This window comes from Gobio gobio, assembly GCF_949357685.1.
Source record: "Gobio gobio genome assembly, chromosome: 7".
Lineage (NCBI taxonomy): Eukaryota > Metazoa > Chordata > Actinopteri > Cypriniformes > Gobionidae > Gobio > Gobio gobio.
In genome coordinates, this window is record NC_137103.1 from 54,441,298 (window position 1) to 54,461,493 (window position 20,196).

General features: G+C 37.6%; 1 protein-coding gene across 1 annotated transcript; it reads right to left on the bottom strand.

The window, feature by feature from the left end:
• Nucleotides 1–350: 350 nt before the first annotated feature.
• On the bottom strand, nt 351–20,166 carry LOC307129746 (GTPase IMAP family member 8-like). The gene is made up of 7 exons (XM_079822431.1): nt 20,109–20,166; nt 19,743–19,781; nt 19,541–19,576; nt 15,897–16,469; nt 15,133–15,711; nt 4,248–5,475; nt 351–4,136 (listed from the first exon to the last, which is right to left on the bottom strand). Exons 1-6 carry the CDS (start codon nt 20,122–20,124, stop codon nt 4,271–4,273), a joined length of 2,448 nt encoding a protein of 815 aa, XP_079678557.1. The 5' UTR covers nt 20,125–20,166; the 3' UTR covers nt 351–4,136; nt 4,248–4,270.
• Between the last annotated feature and the right edge of the window lie 30 nt (nt 20,167–20,196).

Below are 20,196 nucleotides of genomic sequence, written 5' to 3' on the forward strand. Positions count from 1 at the left end.
GTAGTGTGTGTGCTCAGGGTCAACACATGTTTTGTCAAATTTAAATGTGTAAATCATTTTAACACATAAATTGTGTCAGGTAATTACATGCTTAGATGTCATTTTAAAATAAGGCAGATGTTAAAATATTTAACATTTAATCAATAGTCGAGAACAGAATGCATGTGCACACAAAGTACAAGACAATAATTCAAGCTCAATGACAGGACAGATTCACTGGACTGTACATTATTCAATTATTCATGCTTCAACACCTCATCGACGATGCTGCATTTGAGAAAAGTTCATGAAGAAATAACAGTCAACAGAGTTTGACCTTTGAATTAAAATGTAGCAACTGACAAAATATTGTATATTAATAACTTTTATTTACACAGAAAACACAACCTGTAAAAAGAGATGTGTTAAAAATGACACGTGTAGAATTTAACACATATAGTGTGTGTGCTAAGGGACAACACATGTTGTGTAGATTATAACATAGTGTGTGCACCAAGTACTATTTATTTTATTTGATAGAATATGTAAAGTAGGTCATGCCAGGGGTAAAGTTACAACAATTTAAAGAAACAAAAATCTTCACAGGTCTTTCTTGCTTTTTTGTACTTAATTGTATCTAATGTATAAGTCAAGAGTAAATCTAAAGTAAATAATCAAGTACTCTCTACTTTTTAGCCACTAGAGCTCTCATGTAAGTGAACTATACGAATTAAGCATTTGTCAGTATTCCTAATTCATTCAATTTAGTTTTTTTTAAGGCAATCGTTTTTTTGGTTAGATTTAACACTGTAATGACAATTTTAGATAACTGACAATAAAAAGTATAAAGCTATACACTGAAAAATGTCTAGAAATTATACTTCATGTAACATCTACATTAACTGAGTTTGTTGAAGTGAAAGATATAATTTAAGATTACTGATTATAACTGAATTCTACCAACCTGAATGACCAAATGACAGCTTGAAATGTTATCTGATATAATAAAAATAAATAAAAAAAAAGACAAACTAAAATATTTTGTCAATAAAATACAATCATCAACTTTTTCATATAAAATAATGGCATTTTGATTAAAAATAAACACATTTTTGAGTTTGACAACAAACACACCTCAAAACACAACTATACAGCATAGTTCAAAAACATAATAATAATGAATAACTTCTGAACATTGACTCTCAGTCATTATTCACCTTTTTCTCATGGTTTCTCAATAGAATTCATAAAAGTATAGAATATAATAGCGTAGTTCTAGTAGGGGCTCAGTGTGACAACATGCCCCGTCTGCACAACTGGGATTAAACCCCGGCTTGTGTCTTTTGCTGTTAGAACAGCATTAAAGAACCATCTCAACTGTTACATAACATATATAATATATTTTGCTATGGTTATATAAATGTTCAGTGATATCTTCCAAAGATTTTTAAATTTGGCACAATTTTTCTCTATATACTGTTTATATGGCAACTAGTAGGCCTAAATACACAAAGTTTGGTCATCCTGGCATGTGTGGAAAGTGTTAAACCGTGTGTTTTACAACTAACCCCACGTTAGGTTGTGCCCATAGACTGTAAAAAAATATGGACAACGCGACTTCATTGACTTCCGCTGACCAGAGTTGAAGCTTTCGTAGGCCCGCACATGGTACTGACATCTCGGGACCGGAGTTGCACAGTAAAAGAGCAGGAAGTAGAGGTGCGATTATCAAAAGCCCGCCCACACTCTCATAGATGCAGAACAACTCATTATGTTGGTGTTAACAGTTATAGAAATGTAGATATTAAAGCTAAAGCTCCATCTCCTCCCAAAAATCCAGAAAAAAGTCCGTTAGTGCCTCAGTGACAACTTCACTCAGAGAAGCCGTCAATCTCAGCTGTCAATCATGACGTCACACCCCCGTTTTTATAGCATCGAATTTCTAAAACTAAACTTATTTAAGAAATGAACACTTGAAATGAAATCACTGTGATAAAAACTGCCTAAAATGACAGAAACCATCTTTAGGAAACAGTTATTTGAAGTGTAATTTAAGTGTTTAGTGTGTCTCGCGTCCATTCTTATACATGGAGAGGTGGGGTTTTAAGAGCTATACTGGGACCAGCCACCGGGGGGCGATCGAGGCGCGGAGGCTTCAGTTTCTGAGAGGAGTGCTACAGGCTTGGTCGTGCCAAGGGGGTATTCCTACCCCCGGAAAGCGTACCTTCCACAGGGGCAGCCATTGCTAACCAAGCCATTACCTGCTGTTAGCATCCCATTGACTCCCATTCATTTTGGCCTCACTTTGACAGTGAATATCTTTACATCTGAGGTGTTTAAAGACTCCATTTGTCCATTGTTTATTTCTAAACAAACACGACAATGTATAAAAGGCTTCATATCTTACACTATCGCCCCCCTAGAAGCCACTTTTGTAAAAATAGGCTAACGATTGCTTCATAACCATGCGGCTCCCTGTCGCATAGTAGAGGAATTACTGTATAGACAGGAGGAGAAGCTCGCAGGCAATCTTTTGCTGTCTATGAGGCAATGTGGAGGCATAAAGTCCGATAAAGTCAAGGGAGAGGCATGGGGAGAAGCCCATAGAGAGCCAAAAGCAACGGGACAAAATATTTCAACAACGTGATTCAGATTTGACTTTGTACAACTACTAGAAGACGTTCAACTGTCAGACAGGTTGCTCACGTCACATCTACGTCGTCAAGCTCAGTCTGAGGCCGCTCAGCCATCAGGAACTGATGCTTCTACCTGACTTCACTTTTTCCCGTCGAAACCTATAGGGTCGCTGTGTCCATTTCTTTTACTGTCTATGGGTTGTGCCCCGCTCTCCCCAATAACCTGATTTCTCCAGCTACAGGTTAAATTACTTAAAACAAGAATAAAAAAATGAATATATCAAGTTTATGTGATTAAAGTCCTTTTCCATCTTGATGTAAAAACACTCAAGAACAGCGGGTTAACGGCGTTGTTCATCATCGAACACAATGCATATAACAAACCACTAAGAAAAGACAGATGTCAGTACTGAGCATAAAGTCCTGAGTGTCCACAGCCTGAGCACAAGGGCTACTCTTCAGCACAATGGTAACCACAACATTCAGTAACAGAAAAATGGGTGTGTTCACACTTGTAGTTCGGTTCGCTTGGTTCATTTGGTCCAGATCCAAAAACCCCTAAAACATTTAGTCCTGACTGATTAGCATTCAGAACCAAAATATACCTAACCTAAAGGCATAGGGACACGTTCACAACGTGTTTGGTCGGCTTTTATGATGTATTGCCTATTTTGAGACGGAACTTACCAAACATCCAAAACAATGCTGTGTACACATTGTGTGTGTGTAGCTACATATGATGGTATTTTGAGGAGCTGAGAACTCACAAAGAGCTTATAAAATGTGTAAAGGAGTCAAAAAAGTGGAAGGAATCCCTCCGTCACACACACAAACCAAGATCTGCTGCGAGGAGATGTGATTCTGACACCTGTACCGGACTGTGACGAGAAAAAAAAACGATATGCGTGAGCCTTCTGTCCTTTGTAGGGTCTCATTTTCCTGTTTTTGGTTCATTTACATGTCTTTGGTCCGTGTTGCGTTGCGTTCAGTGGTCTCGGTCCGCTTGTTTGGCACCAGGGTTCACACTAATTCAAATGAACCGCACTAACAGAGCGATCACACTAGGGTTAATTTTAATCAAACCAAACAGGCCAAGTGTGAACACACCCTAAATGTCCAACATAACTAAACATTAAACATTAACTATTAACATCTTTACCTTTACTGAAAAACACATAAAATAACATTTAATCCCTAAAGGTACTCCCCTGACTGCATTTTGCATGACTGAAAGCTATATTCCTTCAATTATTGTTACAGAGAAAATTTCTTTCATATATTTACTGATTTAGTAATGGTTCTAGTAGTTTATTGAGGACAGTAAATAAAGACTACAGCTGAAAGTGAAATACACTATCATTAATAGCTTTACAATACAGAGAGTGAAAAAAATCTAAATATGATGATACAATTACATAATACTAAATATACGTAATATTTACTTTTCTTATGAAGAAATTGTGGGTGTTGAACAATGTCTGATCCAGCATTATGTCTGTTCTGCTCAGAGGCATCTGCAATCTGTAAAATTAAACATTTTTAATCACAAATTTCAACAAAATCATCCCAACACAAACAGAAATTGGGCATTATGCACAAATACATTTAAATGTGTTGATTCTCCCAGCTTACCAGAACTTTCAGGGGTCCTTTTGTTATTGAAATGGTTTTGAACTAATCCAGTACACAAGGTCTTCAGCAGTACCATATAAACCTCCAGCAGCTCCTCCAACAACAGGGACAAAGCCCCAGTCACGAGCGCGCCTGGATCTGTACGGTAGACTTTCTTCAGCTTCTTCTAAAGCTCTGGCCACTGCTGTGTCGAGTTTTTCACGATATTCACGCTCTGCTTGTTCTCTAGTTTCACATTGAATTTTCTCCTGGAGATTTTGTTTTTCTTTCTCATGTTTTTCTTCCAGGTATTTTATGAAGTTCTGTTGTTGTTCTCCTAAAGCTTTTTCTTTTCTTTTATTCTCTTCTTCAAATTGTTTCTGTTTCTCCTCCAGTTTTCTGTGCAGCTCTTTTCTTAGGTTTGCATCTGTTTCTTTCTTGATCTCCTCTTCTCTCTTTTTGAAATCTTCTTCTCTTTTTCTCAGTTCATTCTGCATCTCTTCTCTTTCTCTTTTGTTTTCTTTCTTCATTTCTTCTATTTCAGCTTGATATTTGGTTTTCAGCTCTTCTTCTTTTCTCTTGATCTCTTCTTCTTTCTCTTTCAGTATTCTCTCTTGTTCCTCTTGGATGTTCTTCTCCACCAGCTGGAACATCTCATTGGTGTAGAAACTACCTCCATTTGCTGACACCAAACAGTCGATCTTACCCAGCAGCTCAGAAACCTGCGTCTCATCTTCACTGTTTTTGTTATTGAACACGTGATATCTCTTTCCAAACTGCTGGGTGATGTTCTTTAAACTACCATTTCGTTCAATAAAATCTTCAATTGTTCTTCCTTCAAGATCATCTCCTCTGGTGAACAGCACCATGGTGTACATTCTGGATTTATCACCAAAAGTCTCCTGGATCAACTTCACTGCATTTTTCTCCTCTTCTGTGAATCTTCCCAGTTGCATCACCAGCAGAAACACATGTGGTCCAGGTGCCGCCATTGAGACGCACTTCACAATCTCCTTCCTTGTCTCAACATTATCGACTCCAGTATCAAACAGGCCTGGAGTGTCGATCACAGTTATCCGTCTTCTGTTGAACTCAGTCGTTTCTTTCTGACACTCTCTGGTCACTGAAGATGAATCAAATAATGATTTAAAAGCTCTTCTTCTCAGTATGGTATTTCCCGTTGCACTTTTCCCAACACCTGTCTTTCCCAGCAGGATAATTCTTAGATCATCATCACGTGCTACACCAGCTAAAAAGCAAGAAGACAGACAGTTATTACAGTGAAATTCTTCAAATGTCGCAAAATGAGCATCTTCATCTGATATTTAAGGCCATACAGTATTGTGTTAAGTTGTGTCACACCCATAGACTGTAAAAAAATATGGACATAGTGTCCGTGACGTCACCCATAGGATTCTGAAGAGCAGTTTTGAAGCGTAAAGTATGGACGAGATGGCCGTTGCCATCTGGGCAGCGCATCACACACGGATAACAGAAAATGGGCAAAGAGGCGGGACGTGGGCGGAGCTGAGGTGACGTGATTACTAGCAGACAAACGGCAATCCACCTGTCATTCAAAGTGGCCACGCCCTTAATTATGCAGAACTTTAATGCTTTATATAATGTAAACGAATGAGTTATAAAATAATTCACCCCCCTCTCCGTCGTCATGAAGGACAAAATTAGCCGTACAGACCAAAAGCACAGTTTGTCCCAGACTGTAAACGTGTTCTTCTGCTGTAAAGTTGGGCATTTTAACATGAGCTCAATGAGATTCTGCTCCTTCTGGAGTCTGTCTCTAGTGGCCAGTCCATGAACTGCAGTTTAAGTCACTTCCGTATCGGCTTCAAGAGAAACTGCGGGAGGAGCCGCTTGGTCACACCCAGTGTTGGGAGTAACAGGCATTACTGTAGTTCCATTACTTATAGCAGTAATGAGCATGTAACTAATTTTTTTTTAATCAAGTAATGTAGTTACAATTACTGAAATTTAAATGAGTTCGTTATTTGCATTACTCTCTTTCGTGAAAAATGAATGCTTGCAGACAAGAAGCTCAAATCTAGGCCCAGCCTAGCCCATGTCTGACAGTTTATCAAAATTCTCAGCCCGAGTCCAACTGGAGCCCGTATTTAAAATTTAAAAAAAAGTATCCTCCCTACACAGTGTTGCAGCCATTAAAATAGTTAAGTTTTGTTTTTAATGTCAAAGTAGTTTTATTTTGTTTTGTTTCTTTATTAAGTTAACTTAGAAAAATGTTTGGAGTATTTTTTTTGGTTTGTTAAATATTTTTTTTTAAAGTGACGACCAAGTGGTCAGCGGCCGACAGTGAGTTAACCCAACGCTTTAGCCTCTCAAATCAACACTTGCCTTTTCTTGCCTGGTTACCAGAACTTACCGTCAAAAATACAGTAGCAACGTTATTGGTTTTACGGGATTGCACCCACTGTACTGTATATTTAACGGAAATATTACAATGTAAACCCTTCAATCTGACAGGTTTAAACAGTTTTTATAGCAACATAAATATGTTAATTAGATGGTTATAGACCGTAAAAAACCTATTAAAATCCATAAAATATACAGTACAGTGGGTGCAATCCCGTAAAACCAATAACGTTGCTACCATATTTTTGACTCATCACCACTGTGATTGGTGGTTGTCAATATCAAAAGATGAATGAATCAAAGCTCATCACAAGCAGCGTTTAGGAGGATATATATATATATTAGTGCTGGGCATTGATTAAAAATATTAACTAATTAATCACATTTTTTTCTGTAATTAATTGCAAGTTTGTAATATTTTAAGTTTTTAATATTTTGATATTGTAATAATTTCAGTTACTCTCCAAATTAATGTATAAAGAATTTAAAGACAGCATATTTTAAATATGTGTTGTATTGTCATGTTTTTATGAATGAAGGCCAGTATCACTGATACTAAAGTCTCTATGAAACATTAATGACGTTACATTACAGTATAACTGAAAGCTCCCAATTTCAACATTTATTAGGCTTTAAAAAAACAACTTTTATTTTAAGTGAACTTAAAACAATCTTTACATAAACCCAAAATAATAAATGTTATATTTACCCATGGCCTTCCCTGTTAGACATATACAGAAATGTAATAGTTTTCAAACACCTTTCTGAACTGCATAAATAATAAATGAAATATAGATTAATCATCATTAAAGCTACAATTTCCTCTGTTCCTGTTGTTCTTTGATGAACATTAATGACAGGCATCATCAGTGCTACTGTCACTTTAAGAACGTCCGCGGATCTCACGCTGTCCCGCGCATCTCATTTCCTAACTCTTTAAGTTCATTTAAGACGTTATTTAACTAATTATTTTATTTAACGTTATTTAACTAATTATTTAACGTTATTTAACTAATAATTGTAGCTAAGACTCCTAATATGAGAATACTCAAAATTATGTGTTGTTGTTATTGTTTGTTCAAGAGCAAAAGAGAACTCGATGTGAGCAGGAGACTGACGCGAGTCTGTCTATGCATCGAGTGTGTGTGTGTGTGTGTGTGTCAAACATGAGACGCAGCCACACAGACAGGACACTGACACACACACACACACACACACACACACACACACACACACACACACACACACACACACACACACACACACACACACACACACACACACACACATTATTTGCGTTAAATATTTTTAATGCGTTAAGCTGAAAAAATGAATCGCCCGTGTTAACGCGTTAATTTGCCCAGCCCTAATATATATATATTAGTGTCATTCACACAAACACTAAACACCATCATGGTAACACGCATGAAATTGTAAAAATGCAATAAACATTAATTTAACAACATTAGATGTAACATAAAACCCTAATGTACATAACTGATTAGAAAAAAAAGAATAAACAAAGTTATTTAAATGAAAATACATCAAATGTGAAGTGTCATGCAGGGAATTCTGGGAATGTCAATTTACGTTTTTTCACTGTAAATTACAAAATGATCAATAGCCTATATCTATGACCAGGCTCATATTTGACCTCACTTAGTGGAAGTTATGGCTGAGCTCAGAGATGATCACGTTTGTCTGATAAGAGGTAAAATAATAGCATAAATACTGCTGGGTTTCTCACAGAAACTGATGGTTTGGCTAGTTAAGACCCTTCTGGTATCTGGTATCTGGTATCGTTTAAAGCCCTTTGAAGCTGCACTGAATTTGGACCTATATATTTAGGCATTTGGCAAACGCTTTTATCCAAAACGACTTACATTGCATTCAAGGTACACATTTTACATTTTGTTTTACATTTAGTTCTTGCTTTCCCTGGGAATCGAACCCATGACCTTGGCGTTGCTAGCGCCATGCTCTACTGTTTGAGCTACAGGAAGAGCCTTGAACCGTTTGGAGCCCATTGAAGTCCATTATATGGAGAACAATCCTGGAATTTTTTCAAAAAGCTTAATTTCTTTTCGACTTTAGAAAGAAAGACATGGACATTTTGGATGACATGGGGGTGAGTAAATTATCAGCAAAAGTTTATTTAAAAGTGAACTAATCCTTTAACTTACAACTCTCCACAAAATGAATATAAATCCGATCTTCAATAGGCTACCCGCGCTATATGCACATTTAGTGGACTACTCTTGCGGTGATGCGTATTGCAGTAGCGCTGTCATATCTGGCTACAACATGTCATATATAACACGCCCCCTTACACGTTTATTTTTTAACAATTTGCCAGGAGTAAAATTGACATATGTGGTTTAAACAACCAGATGCATTTACACTTGTCCAGTTTCGCCTGAAATGTTGAATGAAAAATTATGTTTGTGTTTGACTGTTCAGTACTGTTCATATTTAGATTTAAAAAGCAGACATAAAAGTTACTTTCCCTAGTAACTAATTACTTTTGATGTACAGCAATTGGTAAAGTAATTCAATTACTTTTGAAAGAAGTAACTAGTAACTGTAACTAATTACTAATTTTCAGTAACTTGCCCAGCACTGGACACACTAACGTGGACTGCACTCCCTTAGGGAACGAAAATATATTTCCATATATTTATGATCAATATATCATATGGTGTAAATATACTGAAAAATATATAAAATAATAGATTGCATTAAAATAGTGTGAAGCTTTTGATTGTCACCATACGCTGATTCTTGATGCCTCTTTGTGTCTAAATGAAACAGTAGTTCAAAATGTTTGTCATATTATGCATTTAAAATCACCAATGGTCAATCAAGAGCACACTTAATCTGAGACAAATTCAGGTGTTTTTAAAGCTGCAGTCTGTAAGTTTTGCCTCTGTGTCGCCAATCCTGCAATTGCAATTTGCGGCGTGATCATCTTTACGTGGGTTGTGCGTCGGCGTGGCTCCTCAGCGTGGATGAATCTGAGGTTTTGAGGAGTTTGTGTGGCTGTCAGTCAGTGCATTACTACTACTAGCCGGACTCTTTCTTTATGTACCGTATACTGCCCTACAAAGGCTAAGTGCAGTAACTACGCAAACACTGAAACTGAGAAAAATGGCTTTAAAGTTTTTACACCAGCCAGTCAAACATGTTGTGGGTAGATTAGTGGTAATGCATTCATGTATTGCCTTCTTAGGAAGACATTTTTTATAGATAAAAACCATGAGCACCGATTGTGATCTTTGACCCCCAAAATGCAGATACTGCACTCTGCCTTTGGATGACCTTAAACAACTAAAACACTATTGCAAAGGCAAAGTGCAGTATCTACAAACTAAATGTGTTCATCCAACCTTTTTTCATGCCATACATCATTTCCTAGAATTAGAGGTTAGAGAGTAAGTTAACTTACGTATTTCTTCTCCCTTTAGCCTAACTTCTAAGCTATTCTCAAACATGTACATTTCCTATTTATGCTATCTACACCCTTAAAGCTATAATTAATAATTAAAATATAATTATTATGTATTCTTAGCTAGCCTATCAGTGAAATCCAAAAAACTGATTGGCAGTTTTTTTTTGTATATTAAGTAGCCTACGAAATTAGTGCGTGAAAATAGAGTACTTTCAGTACATTATGCAAGTGTACTTTTTCACCTAGTGTGCTTGCTGTCGGCCCGGCTGCGCTCGTTCGGTTGTCCGGTTGTCACCTGCTGACTGGTGCCGCCAACTTTTAGAGTAACTTTGTCTAACAAGATAACTTTACCAGACCCAGCTAACTTTTGAAGGAGTAACCCCTGTCAATACAATTGGATTAGCTGCCTGAAACGGAGAGATGTCCGAATCAACAAACACCAACGTGATTAAATCGGATTATCTTTACGTTGTCAGAGGATATTGCCTTTAATAGAGCAGCACAGGTAAGTCAAAATTTGCTAGCGGCTTGCTAGTCAATGTTAACCAGTGTTGGGCACATTACTTTAAAAAAGTAATTAGTTAAAGTTACTAGTTACTTCTTACAAATAGTAACTGAGTTAGTAACTGAGTTACATCATTATAAAAGTAACTAAGTAATTACTGCGTTAAAAAAATTTTTTTTCCCAAATGTTCAAATATGTCAAATAACTTTGATGCCCCCAATATTAAATATGTTAAATGAATGAATTGGACACTAAATAGAATACATTATTATCATAAAACATTGTACATTTATGTACACTTATGTACACTATTGTAATGTTGCTGTGGGACAATGTGAGAGACACCTATCAAATTCAATACATTATTGTAAATATTATCAGTAGACCTACTGTAAATATAGTGTAAATATTATCAGTACTATACTACTCCTTTGGTAGTGGAGCTCATGTTATCACCTGGGTTTTTAGCCACTCATTTTGTGGCGGCATGTGATGTGAGGCGCTTCATTAGATTAGAATCACTTGCCACCGATGTGGAGAGACTCTTTCTTCCTGGGCATAAGTTGCACTTACATAAACATTCTGACCTTTCACCTCAACGAGGGAAAAGTAGCTCTTATACTTCCAGTTTGCGAAAGCTACCTTTGAAGTCGTTGGACTTGCCATCGCTCTGACTCTTACTCACACCAGAGTCATTGGTGTGTGTGACTGTGCATATGCGTGTGTGTGTGAACTCAACTTATCAACATCTACCTTGTCTCCCACCCACCAATCATCATCAGTTATGTGTACCACCCCACCCACCCCCAACACGCATGGCATGCACGCACGCCCGCACACACACACACACACACACACACACACACACACACACACACACACACACACACACACACACACACACACACACACACACACACACACACACACGTTGCAGGTCCGACTGACAGAGAGCCTGTTCGGATGATAAACCGCTTCAGTGAGCTCAATCATAGTAACGCTGCATTTTATTCTCAGTAACGCTTATGGCGATGTTGTTACCCATCACTGATGTTAACTGATTATAAAGCTGTCAGTTGCCTTACTATGAGTTATTATTTTGCTATCTTTCTTACCAGTCTTTGAATATTTGCGTTTTAACGCGAGTTCAACCATCATGGCTGCGGGATTGTTTCTGTGTGTTACTTACGATCGGGGCAAACCGCATAAGTTACAATCCCCATCGTGACAAGGCTGAAACCGCAGTATCTGCGGTGTCAAAAACGGGGAATCAAAGCTAGAACGCTGTAACAATATTGGCTGCTTGCCTTGGTATTGGCTTGGATTTTGTAGTTACTGCAATTTTGACACGCTCGTTTCTCTAAAACTGGACAAAATTGAACCAGCAAACTTTGTCACAAGACAGAACAGATGTCACAAAGCCCATTTCAAGTCTTAACTCAATTTTGACCAAATGTGTAGTTACTGCGCTTTGCCTTTGGACGGCAGTATACAGGCGTGACGTAATGACGCAAAGACATTCTTAAATTTCCCAAGGAAATCCACCAGTACCACTCAAATTATAACAATATTACAAGCTTACCGTTGTGATTGGAGATAGTTTTGAATACTGGCTTGTTGTGTACTGGCTGAAAAGTTGATTTTGGATAACTTTTAACCAAAAAAAGTTACAGACTGCAGATTTAAGTTGATTTTTTAGTTTTTTAAAGTTTCTGTTTAATAAATGCAAATGAATGCACACGGTCTCAACTAATTACATTTTACAGTGTGCTTGCTTGCCACAAACAGATTATATTAACACAATATATTATTTCATATATTTTCCCATATATTTACACCATATAATATATTGATCCTAAATATATGGAAATATATTTTCATTTTCATCAGGGCATTGACTCATATTTAAAGACTCCTGTAATAATCATAAGAAATGCAATAGCAGTTGCATTGTCTCGTGTGCTGATCTTCCATGTACTGACTGGCAGCCATGGCTTGTCTGTAAGGACAGGTTGGTGAGCCCAACAAAATATTCATCCAAAACATAGACCTCTATATAAACTGAATCAATAATAAATTGTAAATGTGTAACGAATATTTTTGGATTTTATGTAATATTTAAAGTCATAAAGTGAGCAGGATATTTTTAAATGGAACTGCAGCATGCTCTGATTGAGAGTCAATTAGGGAAGATTTCAGAGTGCCCCGCTTATTTTCATATACGTAAACCTCGATCCAGACGATATCAGTCCGCTTCAGCTATGTTTATATTAGTCTGCATCAGGTCAGTAACTAGTGGGTCTGTTCTTCGTATGTATTAATGAAAGTTTAAAGGTGATAATGTGAATAGCCTTCTGTTGCGTTTGTTTTGTTCTGAGAATAGAAATGCCTTTTTTTCTCACTGGAATTCCTCTACACTCTCAAAAATAAATTTACAAAATTGTACCTTTTAAGGTTCAAGTGGCCGTCACTGGGATGGGACCCTTAAGGCCCGGGTATACTTCACTTACCGCGCCCGGACACGTCACGCGCGCAGCCCTGTCCGCGCGTCTTTCAAAGTATACTACACACAACGGATGGGCGCGGATGATCGCGTTCGACACATGCGCAGTAAAAAAATGTCTATGCTCTACCAGACATCGGAGGGCAGCACTGAGTCCTGTCATCAACGGGACATTCGCTGGGCATGATCGGAGAAGAATTGTAGTGCATCCACCATTGCAACATAGTTTGGAAGAAACACTGAAGAATCAAAAATTCTCTCTTTTTTTCAAGTGTGTTGTTTTTAAACCGGTCTTTGCACACTCTTCTTCGACGGCTGAACACTGTGCTCAATACTGTGCGTATTGCCACCTAGTGGACTCTTCTGTACTGCTGGCGCATGCGCTGTTGCACGCGGACCGTCCGCGCGGTCTGAAAATTTGGGCTGCGCGCGGACGGGGTGTATACCCCGGCCTTTAAGGGCACATTTTTGTACCTCTAAGTCAGGGGTAGGCAAGTTCGGTCCTAGAGAGCTGATGTCCTGCAGAGTTTAGCTCCAACCCTACAAACCCACCACAGTATAAAACTCATGGCTCCCAGCATGCAATGCAGCATTAAAGGGGCACTTCAGCGCTGGGAAGATGAATGTGTATTTAAACTGGGTCATTTATGCAGTAGAAATGTGAAATTATTTTTGAATTTGGTGCCTTCTAGACTGAGAAAAGACAGAAAATGTATTTGTCTCATGTGGATAAAAGACAACAACTCCCAGAATGCACTTGCTTTGCTGCTCTACGAGGCCACTCTCTACACCGCCCCCAGCGTCGTTTTGATCTTCATAATAACACAATAATTTTGTTCAGTTAGAGAATAAACACTACAGTTAAAAACTGAAAGTGTCTTTTCAATAAAGTGTGAGTGAGCCGAACGAAAGTCACAGGACAAACACAGCAGGAGTCAGATTTCATTCAAACACTCACTTTGCTCCGCACCGCTCCGTTATGAATGCCCGAGGCCGAGCTGAGCGCATTTACATTCTGTGTGTGAGATCTCTCCCCTATGGGCGGTTGAAAACATGCAGAACAGCTCCTACTACTGGCTATAGTTTTTAGCCTCTGGCCAAAAGATCATCCGATGACGCAAAATGACGATATCTGCGTCATCGGAGGAATTTTTCCAGAAATAAAATGCATAATTATCTCGTCTCAGGGGGACATGAGGGGGAAAAGAACCATAATTAAAATATACAACGGGGTTTCTACTGATACAAAGCCTAATGCTAAATCACAAAAGTTACCCATTAAGTATGTCACCATTGTTGAGATTCATATGCTGATTCTTGATATCTGTGTGCGTCTAAACTTTTTTCACCCAAGAATATGTTTAAAATTCAGAATGTCTGATCTATGGCAAGAAAGTATTGTTGGTGAATATTACTTATTAATGGTTTTAGTTTGTGATGAGTTTAGTCAAACATTTTTGTTTATGGCTTCTTTTGATTTGAACAGATTGTGTTTTGTTTACACTGTAACAGAAACCACAAACTCACATAAAAAGCCAAGAGTCAAACTGCCCAACTAAAGGAAACACTGATCTCCATAATGGTGATCAAACACTTTCAATAAAACATCAACATCTAAACCTCTGTTAATTTTCAATAAGAGCTTCTATAGACGTCTTTCAGGGTTGGAGCCAAACTCTGCAGGACAGCGGCTCACTAGGACCGAACTTGCCCTGCTCAAAGTAGATATTACTGTAGTGAATTAATAGATCAATTCTACATTAAGGCAATATTAAGAAAGCATTCTCTGTGTTCATGTCAATCATAATTAGAGCACCACCTCAGGCGGTGTGTTCTGCATTGTTCAGCAATTAGAATATAAATCTTACAAAATGTTGATTATAAACTGCCCTACCTCAATTCACGGTGAAGAGCCGCTACTGTTGACTGGTATAGTAATTATGCATTTTCATAATGTTTATATTTGAAATATGCAGTGTAGCATTAAGATAAAATAAGACTGGAATCATTTATGAAATTCTAATGATGACAAACTATCCATTGATACACTTTTATGAACTCATACCTGCTGTTGGTTGAGTTTTCATCAAAGCTTGTTCCAGTCTCTCTATTTCAGCTTTGTGTTTGTTTCTCTCCAGTTCTACTTGAGCCTGAAGGTACATGAATGTCGTGTAGAAACTTCCTTCGTTCTCCTTTACCATATTCTCCACATCCTGAAGTAGAGCTGGAACCTGTAAGCCGTTGTCCAGAACAAAACGTTGTCCTCCAAATGTCTGGATAAACGTCTCAAGACTACTTATACTACTAATCACATTCTTATCTTGGATTAAAAGGATCATGATGTGTTTGTTGATGCTTGAGCTGAATATCCCGTGGATCTTCTCCATTTCTGCTTTGTCTTCATTATTGAGAGGACCATAAGGAATAATGAGGAGGAAAACATGAACTCCAGGATCACAGAGAGACACACAGCGGAGAGTCTGACGCATCACTTCCTCCTCTGAGAGCTGATTGAGAGCTGGAAGCTTCACCAGACTAACACGATTCTTCTCCCTTATATGATTTGATATGGAGTCCTTCAGGCTTTCATCACTTCCACACAACACCAAATTCAGCTTCTGCTTTCTCTGAGCAGATGTGTTTCCTTAAACAAAAACACACATATTTTACTATAACATACATTTAGATATTTTATGTATGTATGTTGAATCAACTGAAAACCAGCAGGAAAACAGGAACGTATGACACTGAAGAACACAGAATTTTGTTCTACATAATACTGTATGTCTATATAGGACCACATTATTATTAGTATATGAAAAAGAAAACCTTTTGTTTCTTTTGTCTTTGTATAGGTGTCTCTGTGTTTTCCGTCATCGGAGAAATGGAGAAATTCTCCATGATTTGCTTTGAGTATCTCCTCTAAGCGTTGAAATACTATAGAGTGCAATTCCTCTGTTTTATTAGCAAGCTTAAAATTTCCTCTACATTCAGTATTTAACTGTTGAATGGACTTATTAACTGTCACAGGTGTCTCTTCATCAGTCGTGAGCACAATAGTATGTTGAATCGCCTCTTCGCTGAATTCTTTTAGGATAGTTTTAACTCTGTATCTGTCGTCCTCAGTGAAATCATTGTGCTGCAGTACGAGTATGAAGACATGAGGTCCTGGATCAGAGAGATTCACACACTCTCTCACAATCCGTGTGATCTGATGATCTGAGATGTTTGTCTGGAGCAGCTGAGGACAGTTGATGACCATCATGTGTCTGTCCTTCAGTCTTCCTCCAACTCTCTCTACAACATTTGGAGAAGCTTCACTGTAAAACGCTGCTCGTTCCAACAGGAAGTTTCCCACTCCACTGTTTTCAGACACACTCTTCCCCAGCAGAACAATCCTCACTGCAAAGAGTAAAATCAGACATTCAGTAATCACAATCCTTGTGTCACACCCCAGCCAGCACAGCCATGTGGGGCCCATATGGGTTTGACCTGGGCTGTGTAACTGGGCCCAGACAGTTTTGTCCACGGTTTCTATGTTGACCCCACATGGGTTAGCCAAGATGAAATTAACTCTGCTCAGTGTGCACACTACAGGCTGTTAAATGTAACACTGAATCGGTTTATGCCAATGGGGTCAATGAGATACAGTAATTGACCCCTTTAATCCCAATTTCTTCCCAGAGATAACATGTATGAATTTGTATTGTTTTTGTACACAGCAAAATCCCCAGAGTTAAATCAACTCCCAAGCTCAGATCACACATGACCCCACTCTACAGAGTGTTAAAGTAACACTGAAGCAGTGTATAAGTTAATGAGATAATTAAGAGATTAACGAAGTGATGATTGTGCATTAATGCTGAACACCTGATGATCATGAGCAGAATCACTGAAGGAAAGAGAAACACAAGAACTACAACTGACTTCAGCCACAGCCTTAGATGAAATCCACTGAAGATAAAAGAAGACATTAAATCTCTCACCATATAAAACTCATGGCTCCCCGGATGCATTGCAGCATTAAGTATGTCACCATTGTTGAGATTCATATTCTGATTCTTGATGTCTGTGATGTTTGTGTCCAAAAAAATCCACAAAATATTTAAAAAAATATAAATTCAGAATTCCTGATCTGGGGCAAGACAGGTGGAAACCATCTATTAATAATCAATTACCACTTATGGTCAATGATGAGATTAGTGAATTATTCTACTTTATATATCACCTGATCATCTTTGTTTCTGGCTTCCTTTTAAACAAATTATGTGTTTTGATAAACACTGTTTCAAAGACCATAAACTGACATAAAAAGTCAAGAGTCAAACTGCCCAACTAAAACAAACACTGATTACCATAATGGAGACCAAATAATTGACCTCTGTTAATTCTCATTGAGAATGAGAATTAACAGAAATAAAATTTTATCTGACAGAAATAAATTCAATCTGGTTAGTAATGCGTGAAGCTGGTAATGCTGTTTGTGGAGTTGTTTAATGACATCTTTATGTGATTTAATGTCTTTTATCTTCAGTTGATTTCATCTAAGGCTGTGGCGGAAGTCAGTTGTAGTTCTTGTGTTTTTCTTTTTTCTGTTCTTCTTGTTCCTCTTTCCTTCAGTGATTCTTCTCATTATCATCAGGTGTCACCACTAATGGTCAATCATCACTTAATTAATCTCTTAATTATCTCATTAACTTATAGACTGCTTCAGTGTTACTTTAACACTCGTGGGGGTATTCCAGAAAGCAGGTTATGTGAAATACCCAGGTATGTTTACTGCTGCGTTCACACCGAACGCAAATTGAGCTTCTGGAGTGAGTGATTTCCATTTTAAGTCAATGTAAAGACGCGCTGACGTTCGTCTGGAGGTCCTGCGGCACGTTTAGCGCTGCGCAATATACGTGATTTTGCCTCATTCGTGCGAAAGAGGCGAATTACGTGTCTTGCACGATACGCGCAAGTGATTTTATTTGGTGCTTTTTGTGCATTCACGTGTTTGATGCAAATTTGCGTCTGATGTCCGAGTTCAAAAATCTGAACTTTGGAGTCTGTTCGCGCCACGTTAATCAATCAGGAACCTGCTTGCTGCTGTCACGTGATCTACAAATGTTCTTATTAAAACACTGTTGGATGTCATGCAGTAGAAACATTACTAAAATTATATTAATCAGCTGATAAAACACTACATGATGATTATATCTTTATTGCCATCAAGTAACCAACATCATCTGATCACATTTTCTCTTGCCGTAATAGCCATAACAAACACATTTACAGCAGCCAGAGAAAAACTAGCATTAAAACATCAGAGTCAAACTGCCCAACTAAAGCAAAAACTGACCACCATAATGCTGAATCAGAACTCATTTTCAATAAATCATCAACATCTAAGCCTCTGTTAATGCTCAGTAAGAGCATTAGTAGACGTGTGACAGAAATAAAGTCAGTCTGGTTAGTAATGTGTGAAGCTGGTAATGCTGTTTGTGGAGTTGTTTAATCCTCCTCTGCTGAGATCTTCACAGATTTACCCCCGGTTTCACAGACAAGGCATAAAATCTCAAATCTCAGGAGAAAATTGTCATCCTACAAAATATTGAATTACTGGATACACCCATCACATTTAATAGTTTAATTTTCTTCATTTTTGTTTGTCTTTCTTCAGAAACAAATTTGAGCTGGGGTTGATTTTGACATGGAATGACCCAAATGTGTTTATGTCTGTGTAACGGGTATAGAAATTACACTGATAAATATGTACTGTTGGGAATAATTAACACAAAATTGTTCATATATGTCTTCTGTGGTTACCTGATCAAAATGAGTGCTTCTCCTTTAAGTGTTGTGTGATCACAATGATGCCTTAACTTCCTGTTCTGCCCCCTCCTCTCCCCTTCTGATATTGTAATCTCATGGGAGAGATGGGTATCTGTTAATTTTCCTGATAATCTTCTTTAATCTTTATCCCAATTATTGCTTTTATATCTATATTTTCACTCAAACTCGTGTGTAAAGTGTTATTTTACTTCTATGTGTGGGCTTTTTGAGTTATATTTTTCTTTATATATGGAAGTGAGCACATGGTGATTAAATGTACACATTTATTTTATAGAAAGGAAAAGGGCAATCTCACTCAAAGAGGCTGCTTATTTCTATGTTTAACAGGCAGCAGGGATTAAAGATCCAGTGAACTGTCGTCTGTTGTCCCGTGTCCACATTAATACACAACTCAGATAAGTCATTCCTAACTAGTGTCGCTTGGGAAGTGCGAGTCGACCGGTTACATCTGAGAACCTTTTAAACACCTTTAATTATACACATACTTGCAGATACTGATATGGTAGCAGTACAAATATTTTGAGTGTCCCTTATTCTTCCCCTTATTTTCCTTTAAAGAACCACGATTGTCCCTTATTTTTCTGTTGGCAACCCTACACTTTGTTGTTGTTGTAAAATCATTTAAACTGACATACTGTTGGGTCGATCCCCATCTGGACTTCTTCTGCCCTCTGCAAAACACAAGAACACAAACCATTTTTTTTTTGTGGATCTGGGTAACATACATGGTTAAAATCATTCGGAATTAATCATATATAAACTAAATATGAAAATTGAATGTAAAAAAATTATGTCAATAAAATGCTCATTAGGCTAACGTATGATTAGGACACTCACGTTTCTCTACTCCTCTCAATGTCGGAGGAATTCGTATGTCTGGAAAAGATCAAAACAACACAAGATAATAAGTACTAAATGAAAATAACTGCCTGATTCTGAGCACACGGTTTAATTTCAGAAAAACTACAACAGACTACATGTTTTATGATTAACAAAATGTAGGTCTACATGTCTTACGTAAGTTAGCATAATTTGCGTTTTTTCTCTCTCGATATTGTAAACTTTAGTAGGCTGCTAAGTTATATTAAATACAGTTTAATGATTATATGAGGTAGTCAATTGCTTAAATAAGTTTAGATTCTGACGGATTATTAAAGAAATGTTTATCTTGTAATATAGATATATATGGTAATTAAAACTTACTTGCACTCTGCGCCATTTTGTCACCAACGCCTCAACAATAACGAAACCGAAAGTAAACAATGACTATGAAAGGAGCACGTGCACGTGA

Coding starts and splice junctions, on each gene's coding strand:
- LOC307129746 (XM_079822431.1), bottom strand. Junction 19,577..19,742: donor ATTGAGAGGAGTAGAGAAAC/GTGAGTGTCCTA, acceptor TGTGTTTTGCAG/AGGGCAGAAGAAGTCCAGAT. Junction 5,476..15,132: donor GAAAACTCAACCAACAGCAG/GTATGAGTTCAT, acceptor CTTGCTTTTTAG/CTGGTGTAGCACGTGATGAT.